The sequence below is a fragment of the Leuresthes tenuis genome, unplaced genomic scaffold (genome assembly GCF_036924035.1).
Source record: "Leuresthes tenuis unplaced genomic scaffold, fLeuTen1.0.hap1 SCAF_5, whole genome shotgun sequence".
Taxonomy (NCBI): domain Eukaryota; kingdom Metazoa; phylum Chordata; class Actinopteri; order Atheriniformes; family Atherinopsidae; genus Leuresthes; species Leuresthes tenuis.
The window spans coordinates 4,541,161-4,561,004 of record NW_027325359.1 but is presented as its reverse complement, the minus strand read 5'-3'; the positions used below and the strand labels follow the sequence as shown (position 1 = coordinate 4,561,004).

The following is a 19,844-nucleotide window of genomic DNA, read 5'->3' as shown; positions in this document are numbered from 1 at the left end:
AGAGATGTATTTCCACTTCATCGAGGCAGCTGTGGAGTGACTGCTGAAGAGGAAAGAGAACAAACAAGGGGAGCTAAAAACAGGGAAAGTGAGGCAAGCTTGCTGTGCAAGTTTGTAATACAGAAGGTAAAGGCCTGAAAAATTAAAGACAGCGTGGCAAATAATATTTCAGAAGGCTACGGTGCACAAGACGGCAACAATAGGTTAGTCCAGTAAAGTTCACCAAGCTTTCTACCGTGAACATTTTATCTCTTCCATTGGCCCATATTTTGTGATATCTACTTCAAGAAATACCCTCCTGATAACCTTGTGCTATGAAGCCCAGTGCTGAACATCATATTGAGTCACTTAAAATGAGAAACTACAGTCATTTTTCTGCTCAGATTTTGCCCTCGTTGGCCATCTGTGACCATAAATCAAGGCTGAACATGTCATCTTTATGTCATGTCATAAAAAGTGTTGATGTGTTATTATCTTTTTTATTACTTATGAATGGAGAATAGTGTTGCTGTGTGCTGCACTCCTTTCTCTCAGCCTCTCTCGTTGATTGTTTTTTTTTCTCTGCCTGCACCTCTTAAATTACGACATCTTTAGCTGTCCTATGTGATGATTGCATTGCTGCAGAAGCCTCTGCGGTTTGTGTGTTCTGATGAGACAAAGACCGTTAGAAATCATTATCAGAGATATAAAAGAAAAATCCAAATGTGTTAATTACAACTCACTTTCCCCTTCTGAAAACAGATTATTCTGGAGTGGTTTCATCTTTGTTTTGTAGACTATTGGAGGGTATTTTATGCACACATCTAATTATGAATGAAAACGAAAGTCAGATTACACAATAAGAAGTGTGAGGAAAGTAATACACTGTTTTTAGAATTAAAAAACAATGGCATACCTTTAAGGGTTGAATTTTAATCAGCTATGGAAATCAAAAGAGTGAAAGAATCCGTAGTCATGGTGGCTTTCTCAGGCAAACTTTAAACCAGCTTGGACTCTTAAGGTCTTTTCAGACATGGGAAATAGATAATGGATGGCCTTATCAATATATAAAAGGAAAGTGATGGTGATCTGATATACAGATATTGGTCACTTGCATGTTATTACTCAGCTTCACTGAGATGATGGTGGGGTTTTATTTATATATATTATCATATATATATTTAGAATTCACCTGTCTCCATCTACCTTTTTGCACAATTTTGTATTTGTATGAGTCTGCAGCTCAACACAAAACAGGAAACACAGAACTTTTTCTGTGAAACCATCATTTTCATGGTTTCAGCTTCCACTCATGTATGAGGCCTGTATCACGTAAATGTAAACTCTTTTCCCCGCCCGACTGCATGCAGCCCAAAAATGTGTGGCTACGTGGACTGCGCCTGGATCAGTCTCCCATGTTGAAAAAAATAACAGACAAAGAACAACAGGGACGTTGTTATAATGAGAGACTTTGCAGTAGAATCGTCTGCTATCCACACCTTTCTGCAATGTACTGTAAATCAATTACATGCATGGGCGTCGGGGGTTGAGCACATCTCACCCAAACTGTAGTTTTCATAGAACAGTATGCATGTCTGTAGAGTCCCCCTCAGTTCACAGACGGACGGGCAAGGACATTTTCACATTAGCAGTTATTTCCTGCTCTCTTGGCTCATGTGGTGTGAAAGAAAAAGTAGGTTCACACCTTAAACATGTGGGAAAAGATTGAATAGCTTGGTGGCTGACTTGTGCTGGAAATGACGTACGATATTTCCAGTTTGTGTTAGCAGGTACAGTGTTTACCATTTTACATGAGCATTCTATCCTGCTGACATTTGCTAACTTTGTCATTGTCAGCTGAGGCTGTTAGGTATGTCACAAATTTGCAAAGGACTTTTTCAATTATTTCAACAAATATTAGATCTGACCTGATAATCTCTTTGAAACTGTACAAAACCATTTTGAAGGAAATCGAAATAAAGTGTTTTTTTATTCTAATGAGACTCCAAAATAAAATAAGAAAGTTCATGGTCCAAGACAGGTCATCAAGGGATTACCACTCATTATAAATTGTCCTCTGTAGACTATGAATAGCTGTTCATATTTTTGAAAAAAAAAAGACAAAAGTCAGGAGATTACACAATCCAAAGCTTTACCCAGTGGAGACAGTGTAAGTCTGAACAAAATTTTATTTAAAAAAATGTCCAACAACTGTTGAGCTAGTTTAGTCTGGACCAGAGAATTGGCTTGGATGACAAATCAGTAGAAATACATTACCATCATTAGAGCCACCCTGCAACTGGGGCTAAAAATGGAGGCGGTGGCATGAATTGTGATATTTTTAGACAGCCATGTCTGCATTTAATCGATGTATGTGTGCATGTATTGTTGTATTTGAACAGATCAGTCGATGCTAACATTACCATCTGGACTGTATGGATTTGAAAATGCCAGTGTTGTCAAGAGAGATAAGTTACCTCATGAAACTGGCTATCAGCCAGTTGATAAGTGATCGTCTGGCCATGCTGCTTTCTGTATGCTGTCCTGTGGTGCCTGTGTGTTTTGTTTGCCTTTGAAATAACATTATTTGTCCTGGTATTACTGAAGTAACATTTTGCACAGGAAGAAAATGAGCCAATTAGACCTTCCTCTTCTTGACTTCTAGACTTCTTGTTCTTGTCCAAACATTCTCCCCATTTCCCAACAGCATAACAGATTCTCTGGAATCCCTTTGCAATTTCCCTCAAACACGCACAGTTTTCCTGTCAGTGTTTTATCCAGAAGGCAGATTGTCATATTGGATTTGTTGAGACTTTGCCTTGCACCCTGTCGTGCGTGCAGTGCTCATGCATGTACACAGTAGAAGCTCTCAAACCATGTCACACTGTGTATAAACCTGCAGCATTCCTTCTGAAAACCACACATAAACAAAAGGCACACTCATTCCGTATAATTACTGTAGAGAAGAAAAGAGCAAACATTCAGTCTTTCTACACAGACTAGAAGGGGCTCTCATGCACAGATAATCTCTCATACTTTCACAAACCTTTAACCACATACACAGAGGCAATATATGCAAATACACAGTGTGTTAGCCTTGGGGTGGAATTGTTGGTCTGATTTCTGCTTGGTGGAGAAATCCAAAGAAGAAGAGCGATAGTGGCAGACTGAACTAAGGTACAATGAATCCATGGCTTATCAGACTTGCTGTAGGTATGAACTGTCAACACAGAAACAGCAGTTTATCTCTGTCACACACACACACACACACACACACACACTCATGCACACAAATTATTGGAAAACATCTCCCTTCTGCAATTGGACACAGCAACCACGACACATTCAAAGCACTAGGCCCTTTCCAGTCCCTACTTTATCCTTCTAATCAATTATTTTCAGACTCATGACAAGCTCTGTCATCATGTAGATTTTTTAGCAATAGTTAGGAAGGTATGAGGAAACGGCTGAGATTTAACTACCACACGTCTCTAAATGAAGCTTTAGTAGTTGTGCTATGGTGGAAAATTTTCAATCCTATAATAAATCTGTCTCTCATCTCTTTTTTTTTTTGCAGATAATTATTCTTTTGATGTTTGTAACATTTACATACAATATCGATACAACCATTTTCAAAGAGAAAATTCTTTCTTTTACCTATGTTTTAGTTCAGAAAAAGATAGTTTCCGGAGAAGTGGACGTCCTCTTTTTCTGTTTTCTTTTTTTTTGTTCTCCCTGCAACAGCAACGTTGCTTCCATTTTTGTGATGATGGGATCGTCGATAGGGGCATGTCATCTCTGAAAAGGGCTGGCTTTTATTACTGATGTTTTACAGGATGCATTAGCACACATAAAAGTTTATTAGTCCGGCAGCTGTGGCGAGCCTTTTAAGCCCCATGACTCCATTTCACTATATTGCAATTTTGAATCCAACTATGCTGTTTCTGCAGAAAAAAACAATAAATTTTGCTGTGGGGAAATAAGCCCAGCAGTGCCGTCTGTAAAGTCTAATAATACAAAATGTGCATTAGCATACAGTTTAATATTTCAAACTTTAACTTTTAAGTTAGTTTTGTGGTTGGAGTGATACGTTTCAGTCTCCTTGTGTGTTGCTATCGGAAGATCTCTGTGCTGCACACCAAGGAAAGTCCTTTAAATCCGATATGATTAACATTCTGTAGAGGGAAAAGCAGGGAGGAATAGATGAGGCATGCTGCATTTTTTTTTTTTGGCAAGATGAGAGTTGTGACAGTCTGGAGGTTTTCTGGGCTGTCTGTCTCAGTGTCCTTCACACTGAGGGCTTGGATGACAGGGCTTGGATGAATGGGAGGCGTAGTTTTCATGTGACAGAAGGCTTTGCCTAATAGCCAGTCTGTTCTCCAACTCAGTCGGATTTTCTCTCCTCTTACAGGCATGCTTTTTCTTCCTTTTTTTCTCTCCTTTTGTCTGGCCACTTGTGCCTATGACATCCCTCCATCTCTGATAGGCTTTAGCGAGGAGCAGAAAAATTTCCCCAGAGCATTCCAGATTCCAGGACAGCTCGTCAGGGTACCTGAGCAGCCTCTGATGAAGTAGGCGTCAACGCTCTGCTGTTAGAGAAGGGGGTTGTTTGAAAATGGCAACAGTGGGGCAGCTTTTGCCATCCTGCCAAATGTGTGAGCACTGCTGTGACTAGTCAGTCTTAATAATGGCTGTCTGGCCTTGGAATAGAGCCAGCTCAGGGCTCACATGACTGGCTGTGGAGATCAGACAAGGAGGGACTACCTTCACGAACCCTGAATCATCAATGCCTACAGGGAAAGAGAGTGGAAGGCATCAGGAATATAAACAAACAGAGTAAGAAAATGAATAAAGAATAAAATATTCCCAGGTTGGTGCTTAGTGAAGAAAGAATACAATAAGTCTTGGGTAAAAGGTAGAATGGGGACAGTGTAGGCTCTCGCTATTCATTAGCTGGAAGTTGATGTTGTGTACTAAAGGATGGAGAGATAAAGTTTATCTCTCCAACGTTTTTATCTCTAACTTTATCACCTTGTGAGCTTGAGATTCAGACTTCAAAGGAGTATTACACTGCTGAAATTTCAGTTTAGGCCAAAGACAAATCCGGCCTTTACAGAAAAAAATAAGCATGCAGACTTTAGTTTATTTTCTTTGTAACACGTAAGAAAATAATTTTTTTCTTACAGTTGCCGAGGAAAATACCTGAAGTGTAAATAGATTGCAGTTACCAGTCAAAACATTAATTAATTATGTCAACAAATTTCTTTTGCTTTTGACCATTTCCTGAAGAGGAATGCCTTTTTTTTTTCATGTCAACACACAACGCTAACTCAGATTGTAAATTATGTACATCTATCCATGTAAAGTTATGTTGACATTTGATAATAACGTCTCAAAAAATTGTACAGTAGCTACATTTTCCCTCTGTAGTTCTCTAGTGCAACACGGTTCTCATTGCACTAGTCTCTGCTCGTTAAGGTTAGGAGTAAATAAAAGAACTTGGTGAGGTTTAAATGTCCAAAAATGTATGATTATGGTTAGAAAGCTTTACATTATCAACTCACAACTGCTAATCAAATACATATCAACTCCATTATTGTCCATTTCTTGTAAGCAACTTGAATAATCTTGTCATGGGACAAGAATGCCTCTTGGGACTAGACATTCAACAGCATTTCCGTACTGAAATCCGAATAAAGTTCTAAAATGACCAAATAATGTAAAACTATATTACCTGGTTTATGTGAAACTGGGAAGTTTAAATTCTTGAAGCAGTTAAGATGGTTGCATTGCTTTTTAAATACATTTTAATAGGAAAACAAGTTATGTAAAACCATTAAATCTAAAAAGCAATATCGGAAACTTTTGGAAGTACAGCTCTTTATCTGGTTGTCAATTGTTTGTTTACTGTCTGTTTTAAGTGCCTGAAGCAATCCAAGATACATTAATATTATGATTCTGAGCAGACTGTATGTATGAAGATTGCAGATGCATAACCAAGTCCTGACGATCAGTCAAAGAACAGAAAATGACACAGTGCGCCGTCCTGAGAATGCAAAATGTTGTTGGCTGAGTACATCAACCTATCTGTCATCGCCCCCTGCTCTCTTTGTCATACATTTGGAAACCGTGAAACTGATTCCATTGTTGCGGCGTTGCCCTGCAAGGAATCTACTTTATATTATTCATTGCCATATCATTTGTGACCTGTTGTATTATGGCTGGAAAATTAAGAGGAATAATTGTTGATTATTTACTAATGATGTATCTGTAGTCCACACACAGCCATGTACCTGAAGTAAGTGACAATGGAGGTGTTTTTAGTATGTTCAATTAGGTTTTAATGTTAAATTCTCTCTGTTTGACCTGCTTTATTTCTGTGGGATTCATGGGTGGGATTACTACAGTTCTCTGCAATTAATTTCTCAATTGCCCCCATGGCCTCAGAAATGGTGAAATCTCTAAATGAGCCAATATAAGATAAGTCTATTCCACTGTTTAATGCTCTTATCTGAATGGCTCTGCGTTGATTAGTCTGTATGATTATTGGCAGATACATGTGTCGGAGTGAGCAAGATTTTAGTTTATGGAGGGGTAACGGTATTCGTCTAATTCCCTGCACCTGCTGAAGCCAGACAAGCCTATGTGATTATTCTGATTGGCTGAGCATTAGCGCATCGCTCCATTCTGCTTCGCTGACCTTTTCTGCCTCACTGTGTGCTGGCTCCACACAGGAGAAGGCCTCCTTCGCATATCACAAGCGTCACATAATCCTTGATTGGAGTGGTGTGCTCAACATTTATGATTTACACTTTATGATAATCGCCTACATGGACATGAGTTTGAATAGACTCTGCTTGAGGCAATACATCTAGTGTATAATGAAATGGATTTTTCCTTGCCTGTCTCATATTGTTCTGATGAAAAACCTGTTGTGCTCACACAGGGTCATATTAAACATCCCCTTGCTCTCTGTCCCATATACGGTGCAGTGATGCATTGCCTGTTGTTGTCCCTTGTCTCTTTAGCTCCTCTGTGAACTGATTAAGTCTTCTGAAAAAGCATTGAAACACCACAGTGTGTTGCACTGTTTTTCGGAGGGAACGCAGTCCCTGTGAACACTTTCAGTAGACTCATGACTTTGAAAGAGGCTCTTTGTCGCAATTATTCCCATCTATTCCGAACATGTATCATGTGATGGTACACTCATTCTTTCGGTGCAATCTTCAGCTATTAAGATATTGCAATAATATAATTTAGCTACAAAAATGCAGGTTTTCTAGATATTCCCAGAATTATCATTAAAATACTCAGGGAGTTTTTGACTCCCCTGTAGATTTTTTCTTTCATCACATGGACGTAGAACAGTGCTGTAGTTGTTTTCTTTGTTTCAAGGCAAATCACTAACATCATGAATCCCCTTGTGTCTGCGGACTATTTATTTGTGTTCTTTGCTTCATCAAGAAAACTTGAGACGTGACTTCAACTGGGTCTGAACAGCCTTGGGCCGCAGACTTATATACTGTATATAGAAGAAGAAATAAAAAACAATCTAACATCCTGGAGCATTTCACATATTTTATTATGTTAAACCGACTGTCAAATAATGCAATCCAATTTAAGGCACACTTGTGCTGTGTTGAGGACATCGAATCATGTGAACATCCTGTGTGTCGGTGGTTTAAGAGTGAAACAGTTCAACTGTAATGACTCATCCTGCCTGCCGTCCACCTCCAGTAGCTGCACAGATGACACCAGCTCTCACTGTAGAATCTCAATGGCGTCCTCACTCATCAATAACTGTTGTCACATCTGTAACAGCAGTTTTCTCTCTTTGCTATGACCAGACAGACATTCTGGTGTGGTGTGATGGCACATTACGTTTCAAAGTAAAACCAGAATTGTCAGGAGAGAGTACCAATATCTGTCAAAGCAGCTCTGAAGAGCTCCATTTTGAATACGCTGGAGTAGCGCTTTGCAAAGAATAAAGCATCAAAGTGGGAGGGGTGGACTTAACATAAACATACTTTAATGTTTTTTTGTATTGCAGAGGTTATGTGAATATGACCCCACGCAGGTCTCTGAAATCAGCCATGGTTTACGGAGCAGCTGCAGAGTCCCGGCTCGGTTTGGTTACAGAGGAAACAAAACAAAAGTAGAAGGGGGGGGGGACACAAAATAGCAGTGTGCCAGTCATGTTTTTTTTTTTTTTATATTCACAACCAAGTCCCCGTGATGAGAGCCGATGTGCACCACTTAACACCCTTCAATGCTTCCTTATAGTTATCTTCTTTATTAAGTCGGCAGAGTCGAACACTGAGTTCTTGAACACGAAGGATGAAACACACTCTCATTTTCATGTCAAACAAAACAGAGCAGTAAAACTGTAGTGGAGACTCACTGAGCTGAAGTGAAGTATGCGCACACAGATAATGAGCTTTCTTGACCACATACTCGTGATTTGAAGTAAAACGCTACTGTAGATTTTGTTCTAAATTTAGCCCCAGACTATAATACCAAGGTTCATTAGGTTTGTTTCACATGAAACCGCAACAGTTTGACTCTGTAACATTCAGCCTCCATTCTCGCATATAAAACACACTGTTTGTACATTGGTTAACAATGTTAAAAGCTTGAATTTCTCTGTCAGTCTTATTGTTGCATATTGAAACTTAAGGTTTTATTTTAAAAATCCCCTTTCAAACCTAAGGGTTTTTTTCTGGGAAACATCAAAATGTCCACTAACGCATTTTTTATCAGCCTCTGAATTAACTGGGGAAAAAAAAGAAAAATAATAAAAGTAATGTTAAACATTAAACCTTTATTGTAAGATATTGACTTTGCCCTTATGTATGTCAATATCTATCAGCATTTGATAGGTTCAACATTTTCTAAAAAGGAGAAAACTCCATTTTACTGCCAGCACAAAGGTTGGCTCACACACAGCTGAGACAGTCCCTCTGTAGTGGTCACATAATCCTCCTCATGTCTTATTGTGTCAGAGGCTTCTCAGCCCGGAAACAAAATGTTTCTTTTAGAGGATTTAATTCCCATTACAATGAAAGCTTTTTTAAATAATCATAAGGGATCCTGAGTTTGATTGGTTTTTTTTTAACAACACCTAATTTGGGGGATTTTATATGTAAGGAACTATTTTCTAACTAAATTACTATCAATGCTCAAAAGTGCTCCTGGTATTTGAGAAAAATGTTCTGCATTGCATGATGGTCTCAATAGCTTGCAACAGTGGAACTATAATGGGAAACTGTAACCGGGCAAATTAGTTCAAACTTACACGTGACATCCCCCTTGTTTTTATATCTCAGCAACAAGTATCAATTAGGATAACATCACCCTCCTGATATTAATTTGGCTCTCCTGCCTTTTTTTCTGATCTTTTCCTCCTCTAAAAGTTTTCCTCCACTTCTCTGTCACTCCTTTGCTCTCCATGGTATTTGCTTCACATTTTTCCACATAAGCATACATCTATATCTGAAATTGTTTGCAAGAGTGCAAAGAGATCACTCGGATGCTCTTGATGAAAGTTGTCTGCAGGGGCTGTTTCTATATTACACATCCCTTTACAAAGGTGAAGGGGAAAGAAATGAACTCCATTAAGAAAAGAGAGGAAGTTGGGAAAACTGGACTCCACCAGAGGGCGAGGGATGTAAACTGTCCCAGGATGAGTAGAGACTATAAATGAACAGCCAACAAAACCTCTTTTTCAATCCAACAAGAGGTTGTCATAATCTACAAATCAAACAGTTAGATTTTTTTTATTCACGCTCCCTTTCTCGTGTCATTGATGCTCAACCCTCTAATCACTGTTTGGTGCAGATTCTCAGTCATCCAGGTCATGGTGATCCTAAGAGCTTTGATAATGGCAACTGGACTTCATCTTAGTGCTTGAAGACATTTCACCTCTCATCGGAAAGGCCTTTCGGGTTCTGGCTAGTTGGTGGAGAGTCTCAGGTTAGAAGTGGTTGAAAGACCATTCAAACTTGGTGGGTTGTTAAGGTAACGTGTGTCACTGACTATCCTGACCGTTGTGTGGGTCATTATGTCTTTGTCACCCATAAGCTGTTTACCTGACTGACCAAGTGTGTTTTGGTCACAAGATCCAACATATAAATAGTTCTAAAATCGCCTGGAGAGGAGAGTTAATACTGTGGTTGTTGGTGCTGAGTAAAAGAATTAGAAAAAATGTTGTTCAATTGCTCTTACGATGACTTCCTTTTACCTATTTATTTATTAAATTGGTAAACTTGTTTGTAGTATAAATCATCCTTTAAAAGTGACCAGTTTTACTTCATTAGGTAATGGCAAAATGGATTGCTTCACTGAAATGTAAGGAGTAAAGGCTGTCCCCTTGGGCTCCATCAATAACCATTACAGACCATCTGTCATTAGTCCAGATTTCATAAGGTCCCTGGGCTTGAGAAATTGGTTAAGCCATCCTATGTGATGGAGTATGCTTAAATGGCATCACCAATGTTTGGGAATGTAAATTGAAATACTTATTCCCCTCCTGGATGATTGCCATGACATCAGTGTATGGCTTTAGTATCATTCAACCTCTTAGCTAAATCAAGAAGAACCTCACTTCCCTATCAGCACCCCCAGTTTGCTCCTCAGCTCCTCATTTTTGCAATCCTCCATCTTCATACAGACACACACACGTATACACACATCTCAGGCTCATTCATCATAGCCAAGCTTCTGCAGTATGATTATTCATATGGCAATAAGGCTGAATCAAGCTGGCAAGGCTGCCACAGCGTGGTGGGAGTGTTTCCAGATGATGACTTAGGAGTCCTGCAGCTTCACTGCTAAGAGCAGGAAATTCAAACTTAATCAGGGCAAGGACCCCTCCCTCCCCTATCTCCCAGCAAACTCCATGGGGTTGAGGCCAAAGTGGGAATAGAACGAGAGAGACAAAAGTCAAGGTCCAGGCAGCATCTTGCACATTCCCACCCTCTGTTTTCCTCACAGGAGCCAGAGGTTTTCTTCCATGAGTGATGGGTTCATTTTAGGGCTATTGGAGAAACTTCTCTGTTTCACTCAGGGAGGAGACATTAGTAAGATTAGCTTTGTTCCACTCGATCAGTCCTATCTAAACCCAGATCTCTTTCTCATTCTCCCTTACACACTCCCACAACCTTCCAAATTTCCACACACTAGGACTGTTGTCCATCCATCACCCAGAAGCACAGTGGGCCTGTTTCACGGAGGCACTGACCAATTCTGCGTCCACCCTCCCAGCTATCAGCTCCACTCTTTTCCACAGACCATGGTCACATTAAGGCAAGGAGGCAATGATCATTCCTGATCAATAAAACATCAGCTGCATTAAAGCTTATGAATAAGTCATGGATGGAAAGAACCCAGTGGTCTGCACACTCATTCACAGAGGAAATAGTCTTTTACTTTGGCCAGGAAAGATGAACAGACAGAAAGATTAAAACAAAGCAAAGGCTTTAACTTAATGGGAATTTATTAACCACCCTCTGACATTTTTGTGTGTGTTAAAGCGCTGCACTTTTTAAAAAGATTGTATTTCCTCCTCGCCCATTCCATTTGCCGCCATTCTCTCTCAAGTAAGAGCAGTTTCCTGTAGAAGGCGTAAATAACTTATTACATTTCTGTGTCCTAAGACTTAGCAAAGACCCGCTGAATATAAATAGTTCATTTGCCTCCATGCGCCTCACTTTTTGCCATAGGAGTAGATTTGTAAATTACTTTCTTTTTTTTTTACCGTTTGGGTTGATTGGAGTTTCAAGATGAAATTGTTTTACACAAATCAGTTTGCCAGTTATTTCTACCAAATGCCACTTCAGAAAGAAAGAAGCTGTGTGAGAGGATCAGCTCAGTGCAGTCTTTTGTGAGCTGTGCTGCGACAAAACGTAAACGGCCTGCTCGGTGCTGTTGACAATTTTGGAATAAAACTGGTGAAGTGAATGGAAATACAAGTGGCAACTGAGCCAAGGATTCAAATTAACAGCCCTGTTGAATAATTAATGTCTCAATTTACTTTCAAGAGATGCTGTAACTACACACCAATTACCCCAGTATGAGTCCAACAACATCATTTCTTTTGGCAGTCATTTGGAACTTGTTGCCAAGTCGTGTGCATTATGCGACTGTATGTTGCTGCTTTGTAAACACTTGAAAGTGTTGTGCAGCTTGACCACTAACCAATTTGAATTTGGTGCATTCGGACTTGAAAGGCTCTGCTTTAAGGCTCACGCGTGTGTGTGATACTGGACTTGTGTCTGTGTCATTCTTGGAGAGACGGGAGATAGAAATAACATTAACATTAAATGATACCTGCAAAATCAGGTACATTTGGCATTTCTTCATTTGCTGCTCGTTTGAATCTTGTGGAAAAAATATTTGTCACGGAACGTAGTTGTCATGGCCTTCAAGACAACATACAGTTCCATATAAAAGATCAACAAGCTGTTCACTGCCCATTTATTGTGTTGGGCAGTAAAACTTTTGTGTTTGATGGTATGTCAGCCATCTTTTTTTTGCTCTCTCCAGGCATCATTGTTCTTTGAATTTTGAAAGTTTTGGGTTTTTTTTCCTAAAGGTTTTCATATTGAGAGTCTGTCAGTCTGTTTTTAAAGGGAGAAGCAGAGAACCTTTTTAAATGCAGCACAACATTTTGCAGTCAGAAGTAGAGAAGCAGAATGTCTTGTTTATGTTGAATTACTGTTCCAAATGTCAATTTGAAGAGAAGAAAATGGGGGCTGCAAGCTGCACATTTGTTTGTCCTGTTATCAAACAAGTTCAACCCAACTTTGGACAGAGACCCTAACCGCAGTCACAGTTATTATGAGCTAGATTATCGCTTTTATTAGCAGGAAAAAATAAGTGATCGTCACCAAATCTTTTATCACTTGCTCTGCATTGCATTTAACAGCTAAAAAAACTGTAGTTGAAAAAGATTTCTCGTAGCTGATGCTCTCTTGGTTGTCATGAAGCACTGTCAATATAACAACTGCACTTTTTGCCCTGCTTGTATGAATGCATTTAGACGACAAATTATCTCAGATTCTTACACTGGGCACACACATATATATATATATATATATTTAAATCAAAATACAGTCAATAAGCGTGAATTGCATACCTTTAAAGTGTATTGAATTTCATTGACTTAAATGGCATCCCCACAGAGAAAACGTGTGTTTAGAAATTTCCTGCTGACATATAGTCTTTTTGAAAATAGATTACGGTACTATATATTTAGTGGGAAAACCATAATAAAGTTGAAGGGAAGGTAGAACCAAGTTACAGGAGAGTTTCCTCCCAGGGAGCAGCAGTGTGCTGTCACCCTCACGACATTGTCCAATTAGAGCATATGATTAGTGTAGACTGTCTCCAGTGGAATCTATCAGCCAGGCTTGGATTACAACAGGTCCCCGCAATTTAGCAATCACTTTGTCTCTGTCACACCAGAGCTGCTAATATAAGACCGACAGAACGAATGATTTCTACTTAAGGCTTAGCTTGATTGAAGATAATTACATTTCACAATGGTTCATTATATTCCCGCAGTATGTACGTGTGTGTGTGTGGGGGGGGTTTGTTTGTGGGTCTGTGTGCAGGTGGTTGTGAAATGCAGTTGAAAAGAGCAGGAGGACTGCCACCAAAATGATACGTTTGTTTTCTTTTTTTACTTTTCCAGGCTACCGGAACCGAGGGCACACCCCATGAACCAACAGGATTTTGAAGACAATGATTCTGGACCATCCATGGATCATGCGCCCTGATATGAGCCAACCAGACTACTTGTACATCCACCTGCCCTTCACGATTTTTTTCTGCCAGCCGTCAGCCCCGTTGAGCTGTCAGGTCTCCTCGCTCTCTGTCAGTCTTCTCCCCCTGTTACTCCCCCCACCCCATCCCTCTCTGGCAGTGAACCGACCTTGAAGAAGGCTGCTGTGACAAGTATGGATGGCCACGTCTTTTCAACTCTACAAACTTTTTTAATTCCTCGCTTGCTACTAACTTTCTTTAATTGAAGCACGCAAGTTATGTGCAATCTATTACCATCAGGCTCAATTTCCACAGCCAGTCAGATCCTGGCTTACTGGTGAGCCTGGCTAACTCAGAGAGGAGCCTGGGTAGGCAGCCCAGCAGAGCATCTGTTAAACCCTACAGATGTCAGGAATAGGAAAGTGTGTGACACACTGCTTTTCACTCTTCATTTATTTGCAATATCATTTTGTTTCTGCTGTTTAGACACTCTGGACGGTCTGAAACATGGAAAGGGAGCATTTCTCAGATGCCACAATGCCTTAAGAAAATATTGTACAAACTTTTTCCAAGGGTCTTATTTTGTCTATAAAAAGTAAAGCAAGGAAAGTGTCTTTTATGCTCTCCATCATCCAGTGCCCTTCACCTCTCCTTTGCCTACATGTCCTGCCCCACCTGCTGATTCTTAATGCTCCTGAATTTGTTTTGCGCTTACTCGTGTGCTTTTCAGATATATTTCCAGAACCATGGGGCGTTTGGACTCCTATTGATCGCTGAATGTTGCTGATTTTTTTTTTTATTTTGTTTTGTAAAATGTAAATGGAACTGCAATTTGACTGTGCAAAACAGCTCTCCCACATTTATCAATTCTCTACGTTCTGTAATGTAAAGGCTCATTACGCCCGGCTAGTCTGCAGCATATGACGGATTACAGTCCAGAGAAGTGTACGCACTTTCTGCTTAGACCCACTCGGCCACAGCTTTCACCGATGATGTACTGCCACGAGTCTGTCTACATATCAGCAGTTTGTTTTTATTGTGATTGATTCCGTTGCCTTAAATTCAGAATCATGACCGTATCACTAATAATATGTGGTATGAGACAATGACATGACTTTGCTACTGTAGCACTGCACTAAGATGCACTAAAGTTGTATACCTGCCCAAGGGAATTGTTAGTGTATCAATAGGCTGTTAGAAAAAAAACATCAAGAGCTTATTTTGTATTCTGCTGTGACAACGGACAGGAGTCTGAATGTCTGATGTCTCCAGTTTTTGTCTATTTGCGTCTTAAACTATAAATAAACAGCCTGTTTTTTATATTGGATGTGGAAGGTTGTATTTGTGTCTCTATTTGAAGAAGCATTATATTGTTTTTCTCTTGTAAAGCTCAAGAAACAGAAAACCAAGTTGATTGAAGGCACATATGCGTTTAAATGTAGACCAGACCCGACTGTAGACCAGACCCAAAAGTGCGAGAACGAACTTTGATGACATTATATCCTAAAAACTATTGCTTCTCCTTCATGTCTCCTCACAGAGGCACACCATCCAGCACACAGTTCTCTCTCCTGAGCTCTCTACCGGAGCTGCTTCATCCAGTCAAGAATGCTCTCTCGGGCTATAACTGAGATGCTGACTTTGTCAAATTGATTTGGGGATACTTATTTAGCTGCAGGTCTTGGCTACCTAGGTGGTAACATCTTGTCTTATATTCTGTAATGAGCTTAACTTTTGATCTTCAGTGCTGCCTGCTGACCGAGCCCAGAGCACTTAAAAAACCCATTTGGAGGGTCTCTCTTCTTGTGTGTAGGTTTTAGTCTGTTTGATGGTAGTTAGCCAGGGATGGACAGAGTCAGATAGTCTCCTGTGCTTTCAAAAAGAGAATAATCATTACCCCTTTATGAGCGTTCTGAAGCAATAATAACAAACCTGAGGGAGGAAAATGTGCCTGCTGTGGGGGAAGGAAATTGAGAGGAGAAGATTGTCTGATCCCATTTAGACAGCCAGACCACAAGGTTCCCTTTTTCAACACCCAATTACACCTGCTCTTATGGGTCCACATCACTGAGCATGTTCACACAGAGGCACAAAGATGAGAAAAATAAACAGACGCACGGATGCAAGACCTCTGCTTTCCTGATGGGGCCAAAAAAAAGACTATTTGTGTATTTGTATTGACATGGATTAATTGCTTCATGGCTTGTGAGATTGAATGAACTACGTGACACGCCTGCTAGTAGTGATGTGGCTTTGATTGCCGCCTTTAATAGAGCCTGCCTCTCCGCCATCATTTTAAGAAGACAGTTGGAGTAGTAGAAGATCCACCACCCACCAACCCACTGTGACATGTCTTAATGATTCTATTCATTAGCATGAAAGAGCTGTTGGAGTAATAGGAAATTTCCCTAATAACAGACCCCGTGCTTGTGTGTGTGTGGACTGCATGTGTGGGCTTTTAAGCTTTTCTGAGGACATGCATTAGCCTGTGAAAAATTACTGTTTATTTGCAAGGATCCACGCCTCTGGCTTGCTCAAATTGCGTGTTCTTGTACCACTCAGGAGAATCTATGCTTGTCTCACAGTAAATGCACTTTCTTATTCATCTCTCCCATCAGCCCCTTTGCATGCACAAATGAAACGGGTATTAGTGTAGGGATTCTAGGCCAAATTTTTACATGTTCCACTATTCGCTTTGGGTCCAACCGTTGGCTGTCACACTCTAAAACTTTACATCATCCATTGTGAAGAATAAAAACTGCTCTCCCATGCTTGAGTTTGTGAGATCTTTCAGTCTGTGCCATGTTCACTAACTGGGAAATGAGTTACTATGAACACAATTAGCAAATTAAAATCTTTCCCAAAATGACTTCTTAAGTAATAAGGGGTAGAACTCAGTCCAAGATGCTTCATTTGTTAGTATTTTTACTCCAAACCTGCTACAAAGGCCTCAATCTTGTTTCTGTTTTAATTAATTTGTTCAACAAAAGGCTAAAGCAAGTTTGTGAAAAATTAACAGAACAAATCGATCTTTTCCAAGCAAATCCTAGACTGTCTTAGATTTACTGACAGCAGGCATCTGTTAGAGGTGACAGGTACAGACAGCTGTCTGGCAGCTCAAGCTCATGAACAATGACTGGGTGGAGACGACAGACTGAGGAATCCATCTCACTGCTAGACAGCCTCCACTTCACTTCCATACCTGATTCAGTGAAAATACTTCAGGGCCTCTGTCTATAATCTCTTTGCAGTCTTTTCTGGCATCCTGCTTGTACAAGTAAAGGTATCATGGAGTTGAGAAATAAAGAGTGGAATTAAAGGGATATTGTGATAATAAGACCAACAGATAAAAGGTACTACCTCCAGTAGGGGTCGTTAGGCAAGACCCCCTTACCCCAACTGCCTACCTGTAAGTTACTTTGGATAAAAGCGTCTGCCAAATGCATAAACAGAAACATTCCAGATAAGAGGGTTCATGGTGAGGTTTAGAATGAAGGGGGAACAATATGAGTGAAAGAGGTAGATGCCTTTTTTAAATGATTGTATGAATTAAGACACTTGTTCTGAAACAGTTTTCAATATTTAAATTATATGTTTTCTAATAAAATATCTGCTAATAAGCATAGATTAAAATTAGCATCTATTGAAACACTATGTCATTTCCTCTGGTCTGATTGAAGACAGGTTAGAGAGGCAATTTAGCCCAAAATCTCAAAATCGAACAGTGTCAAAGGAACATGTTTTTTTCGTTTGTTTTGTTTTTGTCTCGCTCAGAGCACTAAATAGGTAGAGGAATACAACTGGTCACTTTACAAGGCAATGGAGATGGTGATGATATAGATGCCGTGGCTGCAGTGGAAAAGAGCCAGGAGGCTTGTTTCTCTCCAGCTGATAATGGAACGTGCCTCTGAATAAAATGAACATTCCTCCTTGATAACACCTAGTGCCTTTTCTTGTGGGAGCTGTAACACATTATACCCTCTCCTGCCACAGCTGTGATGAATCATCCTCACAACGTGGATGAATGCAGAATGTGGAGAAGTGCAGCATTTGCAGGCTCGCCTCACAAAATGTCTGCCCAGAGGGATATATTTGAAACTGAAATACTACACCTTAAATTGTAGTGTTTCAACAAAACATTGGACGTTCCTTTATTTTATTTATGGGCGGGGGGTCTATCTACATTATGTTGCATTAATATCTTCAAGATTTGTTTTCTTTTAGCTTTTGATCAGCCCACGCTAACCGTTCACCAAAGCCTTTCAGTCCAGCATGATCCACGCATGTTTTCCCCTTCATTCTTCAGACTTCTCATTTTCATGCTGTGTACACAGTCTGCCTCTTTCTCTTTGCCCAGGCTCCTCTGGTGCTTGTTAATTGTCTGTGTGTGAAGCAGCAGTAGTAATTGCCTTTAGTCTGACTTGAGGGGAGGAAGGGTGCTGCCATCTGGCCTTCAGGTCTGCCCTGAAGGCTACAAGATCACATGCACTCCTCATACTCCACTGTTTGATGAGATGGATGACATTTGCAGTTTCATCAGGGACAGAGTCTAGTCATACCGCTGTTTTCATTGGGGTTGCTCAATAATACCACATATTATGCTGAATAATAGTCTACCCCTCATACTGATGGTTCATAAACACAGTCATGATGAATACAGTAACTTCATGACATCCAGGAACATACCTTTTTAGGTCCTAGCTGCTGCAAACATGCTGTCACCGTATAACACAAATGTTGCATTATTGTTTAAGTAATAGTGTTCATATTCCAGGCACAAACACCTACATTTAATTATTCAAAACTATATTTAATCCCATTTGCTGACAGAATACTATAGCTAAACACATTTAATGTAAATTGAAATGTTAAAGTGGTCTCTTAATGCACACTCACCATTTAATATTCATGAAAGCATGCTCATGCACAGCATGCAGCTTAGTCTTAATCTCCTTCTTTCAAATATGCTTAATTTTCACGTAACTCATTGCATAATTTAACTAAAGAATCTTGCATGCTAGTTAAGTATACATATATGGCAGAATATACGATACACACGTAAGCAAACTAATGTCCTTGAGTATTACACATAACATGAAACTTCATACGGATTAACCTTGCGCCTTTATCAGACTAGTTATAGACTAACTGCAACATTTTTCTCAATCTGGGAAGAAAAAACACTTATTTCATGGTAAGCCAACAAGACAAATAATAACACAGCTGTAAGCATACTAAAATCACTAAACATGAAAAACAACATGTTATTTATGTATGCTGCACCACAGTAAAGGTCATTTGCATACAAAGTATAAACAGAATAGCAGGAGATGTTACAATATTGAGTTGACCTTTAAATTACAGCAAGGGCACAGTGTTATCTATTCATTCTATTTGTTGCAAAATGTGTATACCCACATGCAAAAGAATAGCAGACTTAAATGTTGGCTGTTGGCTTAAATGTTTGGCACAAATAGCTTTCTCTCTGTTTGTAGCTTAGTGTCAGTAGCCCCCTATTCATCACTCCATCGATGAAGAGATAGGACTTTCTATAGTGGTAATGATCCTAAATAAATCAAAGGCAGCATTTGGAGGAGGACAAGTAAAATCTGTTTATATGTGAAACATCCAAAATGAAGCAGTTTGATTTACTGAAAAGGAAGGGTTGGCATTTTAGAATATGCATACCTTATTAAAAAATACTGAGGCTCTGTTGAATATTTATTTTCTGAGGAGCCGCAACAATTTAATTTCCCTGAAAATAGGAATAGATCTTTGCAACTCTGTAGATAGAATGTTAAGTAACAAGTGAAGGCACAGAAATGTAATATGAATAAGGCAGCCTCCCAAAACCTTGGAGGAGAGTTCATTGCGAGCACAGTTGGTCTCAAACCTGCCTGCGAACCTTTCTGTCTGACTGGATAAAACCTTCTTTGAGCACTTGGCTTAGTGCCTCGAGGCTGCAGCAAAACCTATCACTGTTTCTAAAGTGTGTGACTTGGTCAGTGAAAGTGAAATATAGAGAACAAATTGTGTCACGGTGGTTAAAGTGATATGATGCAACAGGTGTTTCCTCAGTAAAGTGGTATGTGCGGCTTCAA

The 19,844-nt window shown here is 39.7% G+C and overlaps 1 protein-coding gene across 1 annotated transcript in view; it reads left to right on the top strand.

Moving 5' to 3' along the window:
• Nucleotides 1–15,063, top strand: part of trim44 (tripartite motif containing 44) — a 38,494-nt gene extending 23,431 nt beyond the window's left edge. Inside the window, exon 6 of the mRNA XM_072385532.1 lies at nt 13,673–15,063. Coding sequence (XP_072241633.1) covers nt 13,673–13,757 — 85 coding nt within the window. The 3' untranslated portion in view covers nt 13,758–15,063. The remainder of the gene's footprint in view (nt 1–13,672) is intronic.
• Nucleotides 15,064–19,844: the final 4,781 nt, after the last annotated feature.